The 20,376-nt window shown below is 43.6% G+C and overlaps 2 protein-coding genes across 45 annotated transcripts in view; one reads left to right on the top strand and one right to left on the bottom strand.

The window, feature by feature from the left end:
* The window catches only part of WAC (WW domain containing adaptor with coiled-coil), a 92,026-nt gene extending 90,826 nt beyond the window's left edge, over nt 1–1,200 (bottom strand). For 20 of the 44 annotated variants that reach the window (XR_012417550.1, XR_012417549.1, XR_012417551.1 and 17 more), the window contains exon 1: nt 344–849. Coding sequence is in view for 9 of the 44 variants with exons in the window: in XM_005564871.5 (XP_005564928.1) it covers nt 344–384 (41 nt within the window). In the remaining 35 variants the exon portion in view is untranslated. Of the gene's footprint in view, nt 1–70; nt 249–343; nt 850–959 lie in introns of those variants that run through there. The other 24 variants (XR_012417553.1, XR_012417552.1, XR_012417555.1 and 21 more) reach the window with 3 other exon arrangements.
* On the top strand, nt 387–12,634 carry LOC141407619 (uncharacterized). Its single transcript, XM_074000838.1, has 5 exons — nt 387–397; nt 454–472; nt 510–1,525; nt 7,986–8,046; nt 9,430–12,634. The coding sequence occupies exons 1-3, from the start codon at nt 387–389 to the stop codon at nt 1,377–1,379; spliced, it is 900 nt and encodes a 299-aa protein (XP_073856939.1). The 3' UTR covers nt 1,380–1,525; nt 7,986–8,046; nt 9,430–12,634.
* The last annotated feature ends 7,742 nt before the right edge of the window (nt 12,635–20,376 follow it).

Here is a 20,376-nt window from a genome sequence, read left to right as displayed (position 1 = left end):
ACGGCGGGGGTGGGGGGTCCGGGGAAGAAGAAAACGGGTCCCCCGCCGCCCCTCCCCGCGGGAGACCTACCCAGCGCCCCGGCGCCGAGCCCCGCGCGCACACGGCGCAAACCCGGAGCCTCCGGGAGGGCCGGGGAGGGCGAAACGCCGCAAAGCCGGGCCCCCACTCCCCGCCACACTCCGTTCCCGCCCGCCCGCCCGCGCGGCCGCTCCTCCTCCCCAACCCAATCCGGATCAGGGTTAACAACAAAAATGGCGGCCGGGCCAGCTCCAGATAAGGAGGAACAGCCCCCCCGCCGTCGCCCCCCGCCGCCGCCCGGACCGAAACGAAAAGACAATTTACCCATCACTGAGTCTCTGCTGTTTCCTCGCATACATTACCATCAATGCCCGGCCTGTGAGTGTGTGTCGGGGAGGGGGGAGAGCGGCCGCAAGAGGCGGGCGGGCGCGCAGGCGGCGGCGGCGGCGGGCGGCGGGCAGCCCCGGCACCTGGGCCCGGCGCGCCCTAGGCGACTCTCAGCACCTCCCAGTTACTGGCGCCGGCGCTCCCGGGCCATCTCCCTCCGTCGACACCACGCTCACTCTCAGCCGGGGCAGCGGCGCCAACTACACGGCGGCAGCGCGAACCGGGGGGAGGGGGGCAAGACGACGCGTCCGGCTCAGCCCCGCGGAGAGCGACTGTCTCCTCCGCCTTCTCCTCCTCCTGCTCCGCCGCCTCCTTCCCTCCTCCCCCCGCCGCCGCCGCCGCCGCTGCTGCCGCCGCCTGGTCCTTCTCCTCCTCCTCCTCCCGCCGCCGCCGCCGCCGCTGGTGCCGCCGCTGCCGCTCCACCAACTACATCCGGGCAACTCGGACGCTGCCGCCTTCGGGAAACCTCGGCAGTTTCCGCCGCGCCCCTCCTCTCCTACCCTCGGCCTTCCTCCCCGCCCCGCGCGGGTCCGGAACGCCGCCCTCTGCAAACCTCGGCTGGCTCCGGCCTCTGTCCTCCTCTGAGGCCTGGCTCTCCTCCTCGCGACCCGTCAGCGCTTTCCTTCTTTTCCTCACTCGCGAGTCCGGCCACCGCCGTTCCTCTTTAGGGATAGTCTCGCTCGGGCGCCTGCTCGAGGCTGATCCCAGGGGCTCCGGGCTGCGCGGGGAGGGAGCCGCCTTCCGGAAGAGGACGGTGGGGCGCGAGGGAAGCCATCGCGGACTAAATAAGGGAGGCTGCGGCGGCTGCGCGTGCGCCCAGAGGCGCCGCGGGAGGGGGTGTTCTGCGAGCTCTCCCGCCGCTGCCCCCGCCCCTGCGCTCTTGGGCGGGGAGGTCGGAAACCCCCTGGCGAGACCACGGGCGGACGCTTCCCGAAGAGCTGCCTGGGCTGCAGCTGCGGAAGCCTCGCTCTAGGAAGCGGGGAGCGTGCTGCGGCGCCCTCTGGCCGCTGCTGGAAGCCGGAACCTAGCCCGAGCCGCTGCCCCTCACCGGACGCTGCGCGCGCCATCGGCCCTCCGCGGGGCAGGGGCTGCTTTGAGCTCGCCGGGCGCCCTTTGGCCGTAAGTCTCACCCTGGCCCCGAGGCGGGAAGGAGTGCGTGCTGTCCCGGCCAGAAACGGCTAAAAGGAAGGGCTGAGGGGTTCTGTGCCCAAGGCGGAAAGCCGTGCGCCAGGGCGGCCCTCAGCGGAGATGCCTGCACGGATCCGGGAGCGCCGCTCGGGGCAGGGAATGAAAGGGGCGCTTGAGACTGGAGATTTAGGGAGATGAGTTCCTTGGGAACAGCGCTGAACCGTTTCTCTGTCCCACCCTACCCCCCGCTTATTTTTTTGAGGCAGGCTCTCGCGCTGTGGTCCAGGCTGAGCGCAGTGACGCGATCACGGCACATTGCAGCCTCGACCTCGGGGGCTCAAGGGATCCTTCCACCTCAGCCTTCTGAGTAGCTGGGACCACGGGGATGCACCACCACGCCCGGCTAATTTTTTTTAAAAAGTGTTTCCGGAGATAGCGTCTCGCTGTATTACCCAGGCTGGTCTCGAACCCTTGTCCTGAAGCGATCCTCACGCCTCGGCCTCCCAAAGTGCTGGGATTACAGGCGTGAGCCACAGCGCTCGGCTTTTTACCCCTTTCTAACGTTTTCCATGCCCATCGGTGCCCTGCCCCACCCTCTCTTGATCTCTAACTTTTTCCTCTGTTTTTTCCTCGCTGAAGTCTGTTGGCTAAAGAAAATTCATGTGCAAGTTCTGGATGTGAATAAAGTCCTGAGGTGTGTTAAGTGAAACTGCTACAAATTTGATTTTATGGACTGCTGCAGGCACATTGAGAGGAGAAACGTCAAGTATACCAAACAACCGTTAGTTGAGAGTGGTGGTATTCGGGTGATTGGTTGACTTTTTTTTTGCACTAAACTCTTTGTAAGGCAACATTAGTTGAATGAAAAGAATTGTGATAAACATAAACGTGATTAACACAGAAGAGGCAAATACTAAACAAGTCAGAAGAAACAAGACCCTCTCCAAATAAACAGTAATAAAAAGTAACTGATTTATTTGGTATCCAAGAAGTTACAATACTGCTAGACCTAATAGAATGAAGAGATGGAATGATGTAGGGAGAAAGGCTCTGAAATCACAACTGGTTGGAAAAAAACTTTAATTGTATAATCTTATTTGTCACATCCACCTGCCAGATGTAAAGCTTATTGCTGTTTGTGGAGATGTGCAGACCAATAAAAAGCCTATTTAATGAAAGTATCAGTAACTTAAAAAAAAAAAAAAAAAATTGCCAGTGACTGAAATGATGAAAACAAAAAAAATTCGGTAGCATCTTAACATGCAATTTCTGACACATTTGTAGTGAATCCATTGAAGACAAACAGGAGTACAACAAATAACAAATATTACATAGAAACTTTTTGAAAACTGGTAGCAAAATTACTACTAATTTGTTTGATAACTAGATGTCTGCTGAAATCGGTATAAACCATTTGCTCAAAAGTAGCCAGGGATGGTGATACCTGCCTGTATTCCTGGCTACTCCAGAGGCTGAGGCTGAACAATCGCTTTAGTGCAGGAGTTCGAGACTGCAGTGAGTCATGATCACACCAGTGCACTCGGCCTGGACGACAGAGGGAGACCCTGTCTCAAAAAATAAATAGCCCGGATGTGGTGGCTCATGCCTGTAATCCCAGCACCTTGGGAGGCAGAGTCGGGTGGATCATTTTGAGGTCTGGAGTTTGAGACTACCCTGGCCAACACAGTGAAACCCCATCTCTACTGAAAATATAAAAGTTAGCCATGTGTGGTGGTGTGCGCCTGTAATCCCAGTTATTCAGGAGGCTGAAGCAGGAGAATCGCTTGAGCCTAGGAGGCGGAGGTTGTGGTGAACCAAGATCTCGCCACTGCACTCCAGTCTAGGTGACAGAGTAAGACTCTGTCTTTAAATAAAATCACATTACCAAAAGTCTGATCTGCTCTCCTTTACAGAAATACTTTATCTTCACTTCTACTCTTGAACCCACAGACTTCATTCCCACACTCCTGAACCTGTTCAAGATCATCTGTGGCGTCCATGTTTTCAAGCCTGATTTTTATTTCTCAGTCTTCATCTCACTTGTCAGCAGTATTTGACACAGCTGATAACTTTCTTCTCCCTAAAGTTCCTTATCTTACCTACCAGGATTTCATTTTCTTTCTTGCTTCTCTTCCTTCCCAAATGGCTGTTCCTTAGACTTCTTACCGGTTTCTCCTTCTTTTCCAGCCTCTAAATGCTGGAGTGGCCCAAGATTCAAATGCCACAACCTGCACTCCTCTGTTCTCTCTCCCTAGGCAATCTCATTCAGATCTCTGGCTGGATGAAACCCACATTTGAATCTCCAGTCCACACCTTTCCTCTGAACACAAGGCCAACACTTAAGTGCCTACTGTATAGCACTGCTTGAGTTTCTAACAGGCATCACCAACTTAATGTATTCAAAACCAAACTCTTAATCTCCCCCACCCCAAACAAGTCCTGCTGAGATCTTCCCAATCTCTTGAAGTGACAGCTCCATTCTTCGAGTGAAGGCTAAAAACTTTGGAATCATCTTTGTTTCTTTTATATCTCACATTGACTCTATCAACAAATTTTGCCAACATTATCTTCAAAATGTATCCACAATCTGATCTCTGTAACCCACCTCCACCACATTCACTCTGGTCCAAGCCACCATCATTACATCTGGACCGTGGCAAAGACTTTCTAACTGATCTTCCCCTTCTCTGCCTGCTTCCACATTGTTTGCTATCTCATACAGTGCAGTAATCCCTTAAAAAGTCAGACAGTATCATTCCAATCTTAAGAATAAAAGCCAAAGTTCTAGCCATGATCCACTAGCCATATGTAAACTGCCTCATGTAAACTGCCTCTGGCCTCTTATCACTGACTACTTGCTCTTTTTTTTTTTTTGAGACTGATTCTCACTCTGTTGCCAGGCTGGAGTGCAGTGGCATGATCTTGGCTCACTGCAACCTCTGCCTCCCAGGTTCAAGCAATTATCCTGCCGCAGCCTCCTGAGTAGCTGGGACTACAGGCGCTTGCCACCACACCCAGCTAATTTTTGTATTTTTAGTAGAGACAGGGTTTCACCATGTTGGCCAGGATGGTCTCCGTCTCTTGACCTCGTGATCCACCCACCTCAGCCTCCCAAAATGCTGGGATTTACAGGCGTGAGCCAGCAAGCCCAGCCCTACTTTCTCCTTTTCCCACCATTCTACCCTCCCTCCCTGTTTCTCCAATATACCAAGCATGCCTCTGCCTCAGGACCTTTGCACTGCTGTCCCTTTGCCTGCAATCCTCTTCCCCCTTAGTACCTGCTTGGCTCACACGCTCACTTCTTCAGGTCTTTGCTTAAGTCTTGTCTTGTTTAATTCAGAACTCTATGTGATGGCACCTTACCACCACGTTGCTCCCTTAACCCTGATCTATTTTTCTTAGACCATTTGCAATATATTTTGTTTATTAGTTGTTTCCCACTAGAATGAATGCTTCATGTGACATACCATAAATATTTGTTGAATGAAAGGATATTTGCCTGCAGAAACATATACAACAAAGATAGCAAAATTGAATTCTCAAGGGGAAAAAGCATAGGTTCTATTTCTGTTTGCTTTGCAAAACAATAAAAGAATTATAAATCCAGTCCTGTTCTCATAAATAAGATGGAGAATAAAGCTATATTATTCCTAATACAGGCAAATATTGTAATAGATAATATTTAAAAATATACATGAATTTGCATGTATAGCAAATCTTAAACCAGATTATTTACACTGCTATCTAATGATAGCAATGAGTTTGCAAATGAGTGAAAGTTTGCAAATGAGTAAAAGACCCGTATTTCAACTGTAGATTGAACACATACCAACCCATAGAGGGGAGAAACTGTCAACTCATAGGTTATATGTAGGTTGAGCAAGATTTTAACGTGATTCTGTTGAAGGAAGAACCGAAGAGTGAAATCCTCAAGCCTCTAGTTGTGAAAGGGACTTTTTTTTTTTTTTTTTTGAGACAGAGTCTGACTCTGTCACCAGGCTGGAGTGCAGTGGCGCGATCTCGGCTCACTATAACCTCCGCCTCCCAGGTTCAAGCGATTCTCCTGCCTCAGCCTCCTGGGTAGTTGGCACTACGGGCACATGCCACCACACCCAGCTAATTTTTGTATTTTTAGTAGATGGGATTTCACCATGTTGGCCAGGATGGTCTCGATGTCCTGACCTCATGATCCATCCACCTCAGCCTCCCAAACTGCTGGGATTACAGGCATGAACCACCGCGCCTGGCCAAAAGGGACTTTTAAAAGCTTTGCTGCAATTTCTAAAACATCATAAAATAAGGATGTATTCCCTAAAATTTTCACGTACTTCATTTCTATCTGTTTTTTCTCTGTCCTTGCCTTCCTCACAAACTCAGCGTACTATAGTGATTAAAGGCATGGATTTTAGAATCAGTATGACATTACATAGAGCTCTGGCTACATTATTGAGTAGCAACGTCACCTTGGGCAAATTACTAGTCTTGAGGATTATCCTGCTTTGTCTCTAAACTTGGCTTAATAGGACGTAGTGCTTTTTGTGAAAAGTAATCGAAATTGTGTAAATAATTTAGCAGTACCTGGCACGTACATGTTTTACTAATGGTGGTTATTCATTTTTTGAAAATAGTATTGAAGTTCTGTGTGTCAAGTCTTAGGAACATAGTGTTAAGCAAAGTCACTTGGATTTTGCTCTTATGGAGTTTATATTTTAATTAAGTATAATACATAACTAAAAGGAGATACTTTGGGGTCTCAGATTTGTGATATGAAGCTTTCATTCAATTATGAGGAAAAATAAGAAATTGCAACAGAAATTACTGTCTAGGAAAGGGGAGTAAAAACCTCCAGGACGTCACCATATCAACATATGGTGTACCCTTCTAGGCAGGGATGATGTAAATGATGCAATCAACACATCTTGGGAGAATTACTTACTGACTCAAGATTGGCCATTTTTTAAAGTTCTACCAGGTAATAGATACTAAATTTCAGCTAATATTGAGAAGCATACCCTAAACCCTTTACCTGTGTCTGGTGAAACTTCAGCCTGAGTTAACCCAACCATTCATTTTCTGAGCACCACTGAGCAGTTGCACGCCGCAGGAGATTATAAAATAATTGAATATACTGATGCCACTTCAGCCCCATCATCACCAAAATCAAATGACATAGTAATTTAGAAAGTAATAAGTGCTACAGAGAATAGTGGGGTAAGATAAAGTGTTGGATGGAGGAGTAATGTTTTCAAGTAGAGTGGTTATTGAGCACGTGGCATTTGAGCAAAGACTTGAAAGTGATGAGGTAGCAAGCTGTACAGGTGTCTGGAAAGGAATGTTTCTGGGAAAGGGAACAGCAAGAGCAAAGGTCCTGAGGAAAGACTGTGCCTAATGTGTTCAGAAATAATAAGGAAAGCTCTGTGGTTGAAGGGTAGTGACTGAGAGGGAAAATATTAGGAAATGAGGTGAGGTTAAAGGAGTGGGTGGAGGAACAGACTGTGAAGGATCTTATAGGCCATTATAAGAATACTGGCTTTTATTCTGAGTTAATGGGGAAGCCATTGAAGAGTTATGAGTAGAAAATGACACGGCTACTATATTGAAAATAGTCTATATTGCAAGGAAAGAAGCAGGGAAACTAGTTAGGATGCTACTGCATTGCCTGAGTGCCTAAGGTTACTGTTTCAAAGCAGAAAGTAAGCTTATCTAAGGCCATTTTCTTTACTTGTCCTTTCTTGCCACCCCTCCCCCCCGCTTTCAGTTCACCTTATATTATCAGTTATCCCTTTGAATATTCAAACTCTCTTTCATCTGGATTATTTCCACTGGTCTTTAAACATATCTAAATCCTACCACTAAAAACCCTTTCTTGACCCTATACTCTTAACTGCTCACTTCAGCCAAACATCCGCTAAGTCTTATTTGTGGTACCTCACGTGTTTCATTCTTTATTCTCGTATTTACATTTTAAGTCACTATAGTTTGACATCTGCCCCCATAATATTAGCAAAATAGATTTCCCCAAGGCAGTGGTTCTTCAAGAGGCAGTGCTGAGTCTCCAGGGGGCATTTGGAAATGTATGGCAGTATTTTTTTTATTATCACTGCTGTATTTTCTGTAGGACTTAAGGGTGAAGGGTGCTACCGATATTTAGTTACCAGAGGTCAAAGATGCTAAACATGTAGCAATGCGTAGGACAGTCCTTTATATTTAAAAGACTTGTCCTGCTCAAAATATCAATGTTGTCTCATTTAGAAATAGTGTTAAGGTCACAAACAACTTCTTTGTATCTATGTTTAACAAACTTTTTTTTCATTCTTTTTCTTACTCGATCTCAGAATATTTGACCTTGATAGCAACTCTCTTTGCATCGCCCTTTTCTCTCGCCTTCTGTGGCACAACACATTTTGTATTTTCTTATTCCTTATTTGACTGCTTCTCTCATTTTTCACAGGCTCATCCTCGTCTACTTCACTACCAAATGTTGAAGTTCTTCAAGAATCAGTCCTTTGGAGGTGATGTCATTGAAAATGATGAGTAGGAAACTCCAAGAACGCATTTCTGCACAAAACCAGTCAATACATTGGCAAAAAATGTCAGAATCAATTTTATATAAATTCTGGAAATTAGTCAAAGGTTTATAGTAACCAAGGAAACATCTTTTTAAAAAGATGGCTGAGGCTGGTTGCAGTGGCTCATGCCTGTAATCCCAGCACTTTGGGAAGCCAAAGTGAGCGGATCATTTGAGGTCAGGAGTTTGAGACCAGCAAAAAAAATTAGCTGGATGTGGATGCGGGCACCTGTAATCCCAGATACTCGGAAGGCTGAGGCAGGAGAATCACTTGAACTTAGGAGGTGGAGGTTGCAGTGAGCCAAGATCGTGTCACTGCACTCTAGCCTGGGTGACAGAGCGAGACTCTTGTCTCAAAAAAAAATGAAAAGAAAAGATGTCTGAATCCTGAATCTCAGGAGCGCTTTCTATCATTTAAACTTACCCTGGTGCCACCTCCCTGTCCAGCTTTGAAAACAATGACCTGCATTTCTGATATCTGTTCAACGACCTGCGTTTCTGATATCAGTTCCTGGTGCCAAAGGGAGCAGAATGGACCTTGTTTTCTTTTTTTCTTGGTTTTTTTTTTGAGTTGGAGTTTTGCTCATGTTGCTTAGTCTGGAGAGCAGTAGCACAGTCTCGGCTCACTGCGACCTCCGCCTCCAGGCTTCAAGCGATTCTCCTGCCTCAGCCTCTCGAGTAGCTGGGATCACAAGCGCCTGCCACCACGCCCGGCCAATTTTTGTATTTTTAGTTGAAATGGGGTTTTGCCATGTTGACCAGGCTGGTCTCGAACTCCTGACCTCAGGTGATCCACCTACCTCAGCCTCCAAAAGTGCTGGGATTACAGGTGTGAGCCATCATGCCTGGCCATGGACCTTGTTTTAAAAGAATTATGGAGACTTATTTTAGTTCACCTAACTTGGAAATCTCCTAAGGAAGAAAGGTGATTACAGGCATTTGTCAAAAATTTGTAAAGGCAAGTTTATTATCCTCTGCCATCTGGGGCAAAGAATAATAGCTAAGACAAACAATAGCCACACCAAAAAGCCTGGGAGGAAAAGCTAGAAAGTAAGATATTTTGGAGAATAAAGGCTTTTAAAACATCCACATATACCTGAGAACCCAAAAGGCCACATGCACACCCAGGGTGAGCAAATACTCAGAAAAGACTTGAGAGAGCCTTAAACTCTCACCTCTGGCTAACCATCAGGCTCTACTCAAAATAGGAAGTGAAAACTAAGGTGAATTTGTAAGTTGCTTAGCTGAATGTTGAAGGTGTGCCCCAACACTTACACAGAGCCCACTGGTAAAGACTGAGAGTGTTTTCTTTTTGTCTTGGTTTCAGGCATTTAAGGAAATCTGTTTCTCTGTTGAATCACTAGCTGCAAATTAAGCTAATAGAACGGAAGCTCTACTGGTTACACACAGCAACGAATACAGACTTTGTAAAGTTCAGAAAAGTTACCAAACAATAGTAACCATAACAAGTACCAACAACAAACTATGGGGAGGGAGGAGAATCTGATTTCCAGAGTTACCACATTATAATACTATTCAGAATGTCACATTTTTAGCAAATATTACAAGGCAAGGAAAAACCAAAAAAGTATGGCCCATACACAGGGAAAAAAGAAATTAATAGAAACTACCCCTGAAGAAGCACAGACTTTGGATGTACAAAACAAAGACTTTTCATCAACTCTTTTAGATATGCTAGAAGAGCTAAAGGAAACTGTGAACAGAGAACAAAAAAATTAGGAAAGCAATGTCTCATCAAATATCAACAGATTGAAATTGTAGAAAGGAACCAAATAGAAATTCTGGAATTGAAAAGTATTATAACTAAAACTAAAAATCCACTATTAGCAGCAGACTGGAGAAGTCAGAAGAAAGAATTAACAGGCTTCAAGATAGTTCAATTAAGATTATGCAGTCTGAGGAGCAGAAAGGAAAAAGAGTGAAGAAAAATGAACAGAGCATAAAAGACCTCTGGGACTCTATCAAGCATACCAGTATTTGCGTAATGGGAGTTCCAGAAGAAGAAGAGAGACAGAAAGGAACGTAAATAATATTTGAAGAAATAATGGTAGAAAATGTCCCAGATTTGATGAAATACATGAATCTAGATATTCAAAAGGCTCAAAGAACCCTAAATAGGGTAAACTCAAAAAGACCCACAGCAAGACACATCATAATTAAACTGTCAATAGTCAATGACAAAGAATCCTGCAAGCAGCAAGAGAGAAGCAATTCCTTACGTACAAAGGATTCTCAATAAGATTAATAGCTGACTCCTCATTAGAAACCACAGAGGCCAGGAGGCAGTGGGATAACATATTCAAAGTGCTGAAAGAAAAAACTGTCAAGAATTCTGTATTCAGCAAAACTATCCTTCAAAAGTGAAGGAGAAATTAAGACATTCACAGATAAGCAAAACCTGAGAGAGTATGTCACTAGTAGTCCTGCCCTGCAAGAAATACTAAACGGATCCTTCAGCCTGAAGTGAAGACACTAGACAGTAATTCAGATCCACATGAATAAATTAAAACCACTGATAAAGATTTAAATACATAGGTAGATATAAATGAAAACAATAATTATATTTGTGACAATGAAAGCACAATGCATAAAGGTGATTCATGATGATGAGGAAAGGATGAAGTATAGGAGCAAAAATTTTGTGTACTATTGAAACTAAGTTGGTATTTATTTGAAATAGATTGTTATAAATGAAAGAGTTAATGGTAATCCCTAGAGCAACTACTAAGAAAATAACTAAAAATTTTGAAAAGGGAATAAAAATGGTATGCTAGAAAATACCTAATACAAAAAAGACATAAGGGAGGAATTGAGGAAGATACAGGGAAAACAAATAGCTAGTGGCCATGACCTTCCTTGTTATAATTGCATTAAGTGTGAATGCTTTAAACTCCATTTAGCAGATGGAGAGATTGGGAGAATGGAGTCTTTTAAATCTTCTAACTATATCATGTTTATAAAAGACTCACTTTAGAACTAAAGAAATAAGTATATTGAAAGTGAGAGGGTGGCACCTTAGTTTTCTTTTTTTGTGTGAGATGGAGTTGTTTTTTGTGTGTGTGTTTGTGTGAGATGGAGTTTCTTTTTGCCCAGGCTGGAGTACAATGGCACGATCTTGGCTCACCACGACCTCCACCTCCTGGGTTCAAGCAATTCTCCTGCCTCCTGAGTAGCTGGGATTATAGGCATGCGCCACCACACCTGGCTAATTTGTATTTTTTAGTAGAGATGGGGTTTGTCCACGTTGGCCAGGCTGGTGTGTTGAACTCCCAACCTCAGGTGATCCACCACCTTGGCCTCCCGAAGTGCTGGAATTACAGGCGTGAACCACCATGCCCAGCCGGTACCTTAGTTTTCTTGTGCTGCCATACCAGAATACCTGAGACTGGGTAATTTATATAGAGTAGAAATTTATTTTCTCACAGTTTTGGAGTCTGAGAAATGCAAAATTATGACATTGGCAGGCTTGGTTGTCTGCTAAGAGCTGCTTTCTGCTTCCAAGATGACACCTTATTGCTGCATCCTCTATAGGGAAGGAATGTTGTTTTGTTTTTGTTTTTGGAGACAGAGTCTTGCTCTGTCCAACTGGAGTGCAGTGGCGCGATCTTGACTCACTACAACCTCCACCTCCCAGGTTCAAGCAATTTCAGCCTCTCGAGCAGCTGAGACTACAGGTGCACACCACCACACGTGGCTAATTTTTTGTATTTTAGTAGAGATGAGGTTTCACTGTGTTGCCCAGGCTGGTCTTGAACTCCTGAGCTCAGGCGATCCACCCACCTTGGCCTCCCAAAGTGTTAGAATTACAGGCATGAGCCACCGTGCCTAGGCTTTGGGGAGGAATGTTATATCCTCAACATGGCAGAAGGTAAAAGGGCAAAAAGGAATGAAATTCCTCATCAGGGCACTTAATCTCATTCATGAGGGGAGGAGCCCTCAAGACTTAACCACCTCTTCTTGGGGGGGCGCAGTGGCTCGTGCCTGTAATCCCAGCACTTTGGGAGGCTGAGGCGGGCAGATCACAAGGTCAGGAGATCGAGATCATCCTGGTGAACACAGTGAAAGCCCGTCTCTACTAAAAATACAAAAAATTAGCTGGGCATGGTGGCGGGCGCCTGCCAGGAGGCGGAGCTTACAGTGAGCAGAGATCGCGCCATGCACTCCAGCCTGGGTGAGACTCCAACTCAAAAAACAAAAGACTTAGCCACCTCTTAAAAGTCTCACCTCTTAACACCATCATGTTGGCCATTAAGTTTCAGTATCTGAATTTTGGAGGGCACATATTCAAACCGTAGCAAGTGGAAAAAGACATTCCAATTTATCTCAGGTTCACATCAAAGATTCTTCACAATAAAATATATTCACAAGTCTCAGTTTTAAAAGATTGAATTACAAAGTGTCTTCTCTGACTACAATGGAATAAAACTAAAAATAACATCCTTAAACAACCAATGGCTCAAATAAAGATTAAGAGAAATTAGAAAATACTCTGAAATGAATAAAAACAAAAATGCAGCACCCTAAAACATATGGAATGCAGCAAAAGCAGTGCTCAAAAGAAATTTTATAGCTGCACATGCCTACATTAAAAAATACCTAGAATTGGCCGGGCACTGTGGCTCACGCCTGTAATCCCAGCACTTTGGGAGGCCGAGGCAGGCAGATCATGAGGTCAGGAGATCAAGACCATCCCGGCTAACATGGTGAAACTCCGTCTCCACTAAAAATACAAAAACTTAGCTGAGTGTGGTGGCAGGTGCCTGTAGTCCCAGCTACTTGGGAGGCGGAGGCCAGAGAATGGCGTGAACCCGGGAGGTGGAGCTTGCAGTGAGCCCAGATCGCGCCACTGCGTTCCAGGCTGGGAGACAGAGCGAGACTCTGTCTCAAAAAAAAAAAACAAACAAAAAACCTAGAATCAGCAACCTAACCTTCCACCTTCAGGAACTAGAAAAGAGGAAATCAAACCCAAAGCTAGCAGAAGGAAGGAAATAATAAAGACTGGAGCAGAGATAAATGAAATACGCAGTAGAAAATAGAATCCACAAGACCAAAAGTGGATTGTTTGAAACAATAATGTTCACAAACCCTTAAAAAGACTGAGCAAGACAAAAAGATTCAGATTACTAAAATGAGGAATAAAGTGGGGACATTACTGCCAATCTTACAGAAATAAAACGGACTGTAAGGAAATACTATTAATTATATGCTAACAAATTAGATAACCTAGATAAAATGAACAAATTCCTAGAAGCACACAAACTACCAAAACTGACTCAAGAAAAAACAACCTATAATCATACTAGTTTAAAAAAAAAAAAAAAGTAAACCAGTTAAAAAAAAAAAAAAAAATTCCAAGAAAGGAAAGATCAGACCATGTGGCTTTACTGGTGACGTAAAATAAGAGTGCCAGTCCTTCTCAAACACTTGAAGTGGGGAAGAGGGAATACTTCTTAACTCATTATATCATGCCAGCGTTACCCTAGTACCAAATCCAGAGAAAGACATCACAAGAAAATAAAACTACAGTCCAATATTTCTAATGAATATAGATGGAAAGATCCTTAACAAAAGTGAATCCTGAATCACATTACAAGGATATCCACAGAAAAAACTGTTAGAGCTAATACCTCAATGTCACACGATGCCCAGGATCAACATACAAAAAATAGTTATATTTCTGTATCCTTGCAATGAACATTTCAAAGTGAAATTTAGAAAACTCATTTACAATAGCATCAAAAAGAATAAAATACTAATAAACAAGATGTAAGACTTGTACACTGAAAACTACAAAACATAGCTGAAATAAATTTTAAAAAACCTAAATAAAGTAGGCATTTTATATTCGTGTATTGGAAGACTTTGAAAATGGCAGTATTCCCCCAAATTGACCAACGGAATCAGTGAAATTCCTATCAAAATTCCAACTGCCGTTAATGTAGAAATGGGCAGGTTGATCCTAAAATTCATAAGAAATTACAAGGCTGCCAAAACAGTCTTGGAAAAGAACAAAGTTAGAAGACCCACATTTTGTGATTTCAAAATTTATCACAAAGGTACAGTAATCAAAAGAGTGGTACTGACATAAGGATAGATATATAGGCCAATAAAATAGAATTGAGAGCCCAGAAGTAAGCCTATACATCTGTGGTCAATTGATTTTTGACAAAGGTGTCAATATAGATCACTGAGGAATGGAATAGTATTTTTAACAAATGCTAGGCCGGGCGCGGTGGCTCAAGCCTGTAATCCCAGCACTTTGGGAGGCCGAGACGGGCGGATCACAAGGTCAGGAGATCGAGACCATCCTGGCTAACACAGTGAAACCCCGTCTCTACTAAAAATACAAAAAATTAGCCGGGCGTGGTGGCGGCGCCTGTAGTCCCAGCTACGCGGGAGGCTGAGGCAGGAGAATGGCCGGAACCCGGGAGGCAGAGCTTGCAGTGAGCCGAGATGGTGCCACTGCACTCCAGCCTGGGCGACAGAGCGAGACTCCGCCTCAAAAAAAAAAAAAAAAAAAAAAAAAAACAAATGCTGAGGCTACTGGGTATCCACCTGTAGTAGTATGGATTTGGACCCTTATCTTACACCACATGCAAACATTGTCGAAAGAAATAAAATACCTAAATATAAGAATGAAACTATACAACTATTGGAAGAAAATATTGGGGTAAGTCTACATGACCTGGGATTTGCCAGTGGATTCTTAGATATGATACCAAGAACTCAAGTAGCAACATGAAAAATAGATACAATTGGGCTTGATCAAAATTTCAATCCAAAACTTAAATTTACACATCAAACGACACAAGAAAGAGAAAAGAGAACCCACTGAGTGAGAGAAAATATTTGCAAGTCATATACCTGGTAAAGGTCAAATAACTCTTAGAAGTCATCAATTAAAAGACAACCCAAGTTAAAAATGGACAAAGGACTTGAATAGACATTTCTCCAAGGGAGATATTCTAATGGCCAAGTACATGAAAAGATGCTTTGCCTCATACCTTCCACCTTAAGGGAAATGCAAATCAAAACCACGAGATACCACTTTCTATACTCACTAGGGTGCTGTTATAAGTGTTGGCAAGGATGTGGAGAAATTGGAAAGCTAATAAATTGCTGGCGGGAATATAAAATTGTGCAGTCACTGTAAAATAGTTTGACAGTTCATCAAAATTTTAAACATAATTAACATATAACCCAGCAGTTCTCCTAAATATATACTCGAGGATAGAAAACAAATATTCAAACAAAAACTTCTACATGAATGTATACAGCAGCATTATAATAGCCAATAAGTAGAAACAACCCAAATGTTCATCAATAGATGAATGGACAAATTGTGGTATATTCATACAATGAAAAACTACTCAGCCATAAAAAGAAGTTACTTACTAGTATATGTTGCAACATGGATCAACCTTGAAAACATGCTAACTGAAAGGAAAAGCCACATTTATATGATTCTATTTATGTGAAACATATAAAAGAGGCACAACCATAGAGACAGAAAACATTGGTGGATGCTAGGGGTTAGGGAAATGTAGAAATGGGGAGTTGCTGCTTAATGGGTTTCTTTTTTGAGTGATGAAAATATTCAGATTTAGGTAGTGATGATACTTGCAAACATTGTGAATGTATTGGAAGGCACTGAATTGTACAGTAAAATGGTTAAAATGGTGAATTTTATGTCATGTGAATTTTAGGTCAATAATTTTTAAAAAGTAGCCCCTCTCTTAGTCCATTTTGTGCTGCTCTAACAGAATACCCGAAACTTTATAAAGAACAAATGTTGGCTGGGAACAGTGGCTCACGTCTGTAATCCCAGCACTTTGCGAGGCCGAAGTGGACAGATCACGAGGTCAGGAGTTCGAGACCAGCCTGACCATGGTGAAACCCCGTCTCTACTAAAAATAACAAAAAATAGCTGGGTGTGGTGGCGTGTCCCTGTAATCTCAGCTACTTGGGAGGCTGAGGCAGGAGAATTGCTTAAACCCAGGAGGTGGAAGTTGCAGTGCAGTGAGCTGCAATCAAGCCATTGTCCTCCAGCCTGGGTGACAGTGAGAGACCCTTGTCTGAAAAGAAAAAAAAAAAAAAAAGGAAATATATTGGCCCACAATTCTGGCAGATGAAGGAGCCACATCTAGTGAGGGCCTTCTTACTGCATCGTAACATGGTGGAAGGCATCACATCATGAGAGAGAGAGCAAGAAAAGGTGCTTTTGTTACAAGCCCATTCCATTATAACGAACCCACTCCCATGATAACAATCTATTCATGAGGACAGAGCCATCATGATCTATTCTCCTCTAATTAGGCCCTACCTCCCAACACTGTTGCATTGAAGATTAATTTTCCAACACAAGAACTTTAGGGGACACAATCCATAGCAGTCCCTCTCTTCACTATTTTTTTTCCATGAATTCTTCCACTCCCGTGGCTTTTGTGTGTAGTTAGCATCCATACACAGATGCTTCACTAGAGGCAGTTTGTATCTCCAACCCACATCTTTTTCTGAGTTCCAGATGTTTACTTACCTACCACCTCCACACATGTTTCAAATGCAACTTTGAAATATAAAACTGAGTTCATTACCTTTTCTCCTAAATTTGATTATCTGTGAATGTTTTCTGTCTCACTAAAGATAGCTTCCAGTCGTTGAGGGTTTACTGTGTGTTGGGACTAAAGTAAGTGTTAATCCATTAATTCACTTAATCCTCACAAAAACCTCAGATAATACTATTTTCCATTTGCAGTGAGAAAGTTGAAAGGTAAAATAACTTATTGAGGCTGGGCGCGGTGGCTCAAGCCTGTAATCCCAGCACTTTGGGAGGCCGAGACGGGTGGATCACGAGGTCAGGAAATCGAGACCATGCCGGCTAACACGGTGAAACCCCGTCTCTACTAAAAAATACAAAAAAACTAGCCGGGCGAGGTGGCGGGTGCCTGTAGTCCCAGCTACTCGGGAGGCTGAGGCAGGAGAATGGCGTAAACCCGGGAGGCGGAGCTTGCAGTAAGCCGAGATCTGGCCACTGCACACCAGCCTGGGTGACAGAGCAAGACTCCGTCTTAAAAAAACAAACAAACAAAAAAAAACAACTTATTGAAATCGTACACCTTTTAAGGAAAGGCTAGCCCTCAACAAAAGCAGCCTGACTTTTCAGAGCCTGTGTTCTTAATGCCATTGCTATACCATCCTCTACCTTTTTCTAGAGACCTAGAAGTCATCTTTGTCACTTCTTTACATGCTTTATACAATTTATCATGAGGTCCTATTGATTTGACTTCCTAAATAACTCTCACTCCATCCAATTCGTTTCATCTGCTACCACCAGCCTTATCCAAGCAGCCGTCTTTTGTCTATACAATGGCCTCTTAACTCCCATATTCACTGACAATACCTAATAAAAATATTTATAAGTATAAATTTGTATCTTACAGGTAGGGAATTTATATTCTTCTCTTTTTATGCACAAGGAACATTTCCAAATATTAATCATAAGATTGACCAACTAGAAAACCTTAGTGAATCTCGAAAAGTAGAAATCTTAAAAGCTACTTTTCAGATAGTGCACTAAAACCTAAAGTCAACAAAGATTATTTTTGTTTCTTGATGATTTTAACTGCTGGTTTACTATCAGTCTCTCCAACACTCCCGCCTTAATTCTAGGTGACTTTAATATGCACATCAATGATCTTTCCAATATCTTGACCTCCAGGTTCTTGGACACCTCTTTCATTCTACTTAAGCCACTCCTTTGGTCGTTCCCTAGTTAGATCTGCTTATTACCATTAACTGCAAACTCAATTATCTCAGCTTCATGCATCCACCTTTCTGACTGCCACATCCTGTTTTTCCAGCTTTCCCCTCTAGATCCCTAGCTCCTAATAACTATTGAACTTTGTTGGTAATTCTTTTTTTTTTTTTTTTTTTGGAGACAGAATCTCACTCTGTGTCACCCAGGCTGGAGTGCAGTGGCGAGAACTCGGCTCACTGCAAGCTCCACCTCCTGGGTTCATGCCATTCTCCTGCCTCAGCCCCCCAAGTAGCTGGGACTATAGGCGCCCGCCACCACGCCTGGCTAATTTTTTTGTATTTTTAGTAGAGACAGGATTTCACTGTGTTAGCCAGGGTGGTCTCGATCTCCTGACCTGGTGATCCGCCCACCTCAGCCTCCCAAAGCGCTGGGATTACAAGCGTGAGCCACTGCACCTGGCCCTTTGTTGCTAATTCTAATCTATTGATTCTATCCCTATTTCACTGCCCCTCACCCTTATTTTCCTCTTCCCTTGGCTTAAATTCCATAGCCAGTCATTGATTGGATATTCCTTTTACTCACTGGCAAAACCATAACCCTAATCATTACTTATCTACTCCATTCTTGCTCCCATGTAGCTGAACATGACTGGAAGAAATTTGCAAGAGTTTCACTTTAAATTCTTGAAGACAAACCTCATGTAACCTCAAAATGCTGCCACTCAATCAAATTATATTTTCTCCAAGTTTATACACTTGTAGTCAGCTTGGGCTGCTACAATAAAATATCATAAACTAGGTAGCTTATAAACAACAGACTTGTCTTCCTTACGGTTCTGGAGGCTGGGAAATTCATGATCAAGGCACTAGCAGATTTCGTGTCTCTTGAAGTCCAGCTTTCTGGTTCATGGATGGTGACTTCTCACTGTGAGAAGGTATGGTGGAAGGAAAGAGGGGTCCTTTCTCGAGCCTTTTTTATAAGGACACTAATCTCAATGATGAGGACCACCGCCCATAACCTAATCACCCTCCAAAGGTGATTAGGCCTTCCAATACCATCACCTTGTGGGTTAGCATTTCAACATATGAATTTTGAAGGGACACAAACATTCAGAGCATAACACTCCCTTTTCCTGAGATGATTTTATATAATTCTCTCTTTTCAAATATCCAACACTCTATTCCCAGTCTTACCCTCAATGATAACTCTTGTTCCTATTTCCTGGAGTAAATTGGAGCAATCAGAAGAGATCCCCTGCCACTAAATCTATCTTTCTAGCAGCTTCTGAACTCATATAATGTTCTTTCCAGCCTGTTACTATACATAAAAGGATGATGTCCATGCTCTCATCTAAAATCAGCCTCTGCTTGTGTACTAGATCAGGGTTGACAAAATGCAGCCTGTGTCCCAAATCCTGCTTTGTTTTTGTACAGCCCATAAGCCAAGAATAGTTTTTCCTTTTTTTTTTTTTTTTTTTTTTTTTTGAGACAGAGTCTCATTCTGTTACCCAGGCTGGCGTGTAGTGGCACGATCTCAGCTCACTGCAACCTCTACCACCCGGGTTCAAGTGGTTCTTCTGCCTCAGCCTCCCAAGTAGCTGGGACTACAGGCGCCCACCAACACGCCCGGCTAATTTTTGTATTTTTTAGTAGAGATGGGGTTTCACTATGTTGGCCAGGCTGGTCTTGAACTCCTGACCTTGTGATCTGCCCGCCTCAGCCTCCCAAAGTGCTGGGATTACAGGCGTGAGCCACTACACCCGGCTAGTTTTTACATTTTTAAGTGTTGAGGAGAAAAATGTATATACAGCAGAGACCGTGTGTGATCCACAAAGCCTAAAATATTTACTGTTTGGCTCTTTCCAAAACTGAATCCTGTACTAGATCACATTCCCTCACACCTACTTGAGAATAACAGCAATTCTTACTTCTGTCTTCTACATTAACCAGTGTTTGCCCTCATTCAAGATTATTTCCACTAGCATTCAAGCCTTCTGTTATTTCTTCCATCTTTAAACAAACCGAAAAAATCTCCATGCTACTTTTCTTGCCAGTTACTGTCCTGTTTCTTTGCTCCCCTTCAAAACACAGCACCTTGATTTTTATTTTTATTTTATTTTATTTTATTTTCAGAGTCTCACTGTTGCCCAGGCTGGAGTGCCATGGTGCAATCTCGGCTCACTGCAACCTCCACCTCCCGGGTTCAAGGGATTCTCCTGTCTCAGCCTGCTGAGTAGCTGGGATTACAGGCAGGCGCCACCACGCCCAGCTAATTTTTGTATTTTTAGTAGAGACAGGGTTTCACCATGTTGGCCAGGCTGGTCTTGAACTCCTGACCTCAGGCGATCCGCCCACCTCAGCCACCCAAGGTGCTGGGATTACAGGCACGAGCCACTGCGCCCAGCCAGCACCTTGAAATAATAGTCTTTAGTTGCTGTTTTGAATTCCTCCTTTCTAATTCTCACTTGAACCTACTCTAATCAGGCTTTCTGCCCTG

This window comes from Macaca fascicularis, chromosome 9, assembly GCF_037993035.2.
Source record: "Macaca fascicularis isolate 582-1 chromosome 9, T2T-MFA8v1.1".
Taxonomy (NCBI): Eukaryota; Metazoa; Chordata; class Mammalia; order Primates; family Cercopithecidae; genus Macaca; species Macaca fascicularis.
Note: the sequence above shows the minus strand (reverse complement) of the source record. Positions and strands in the feature narration are given on the sequence as shown.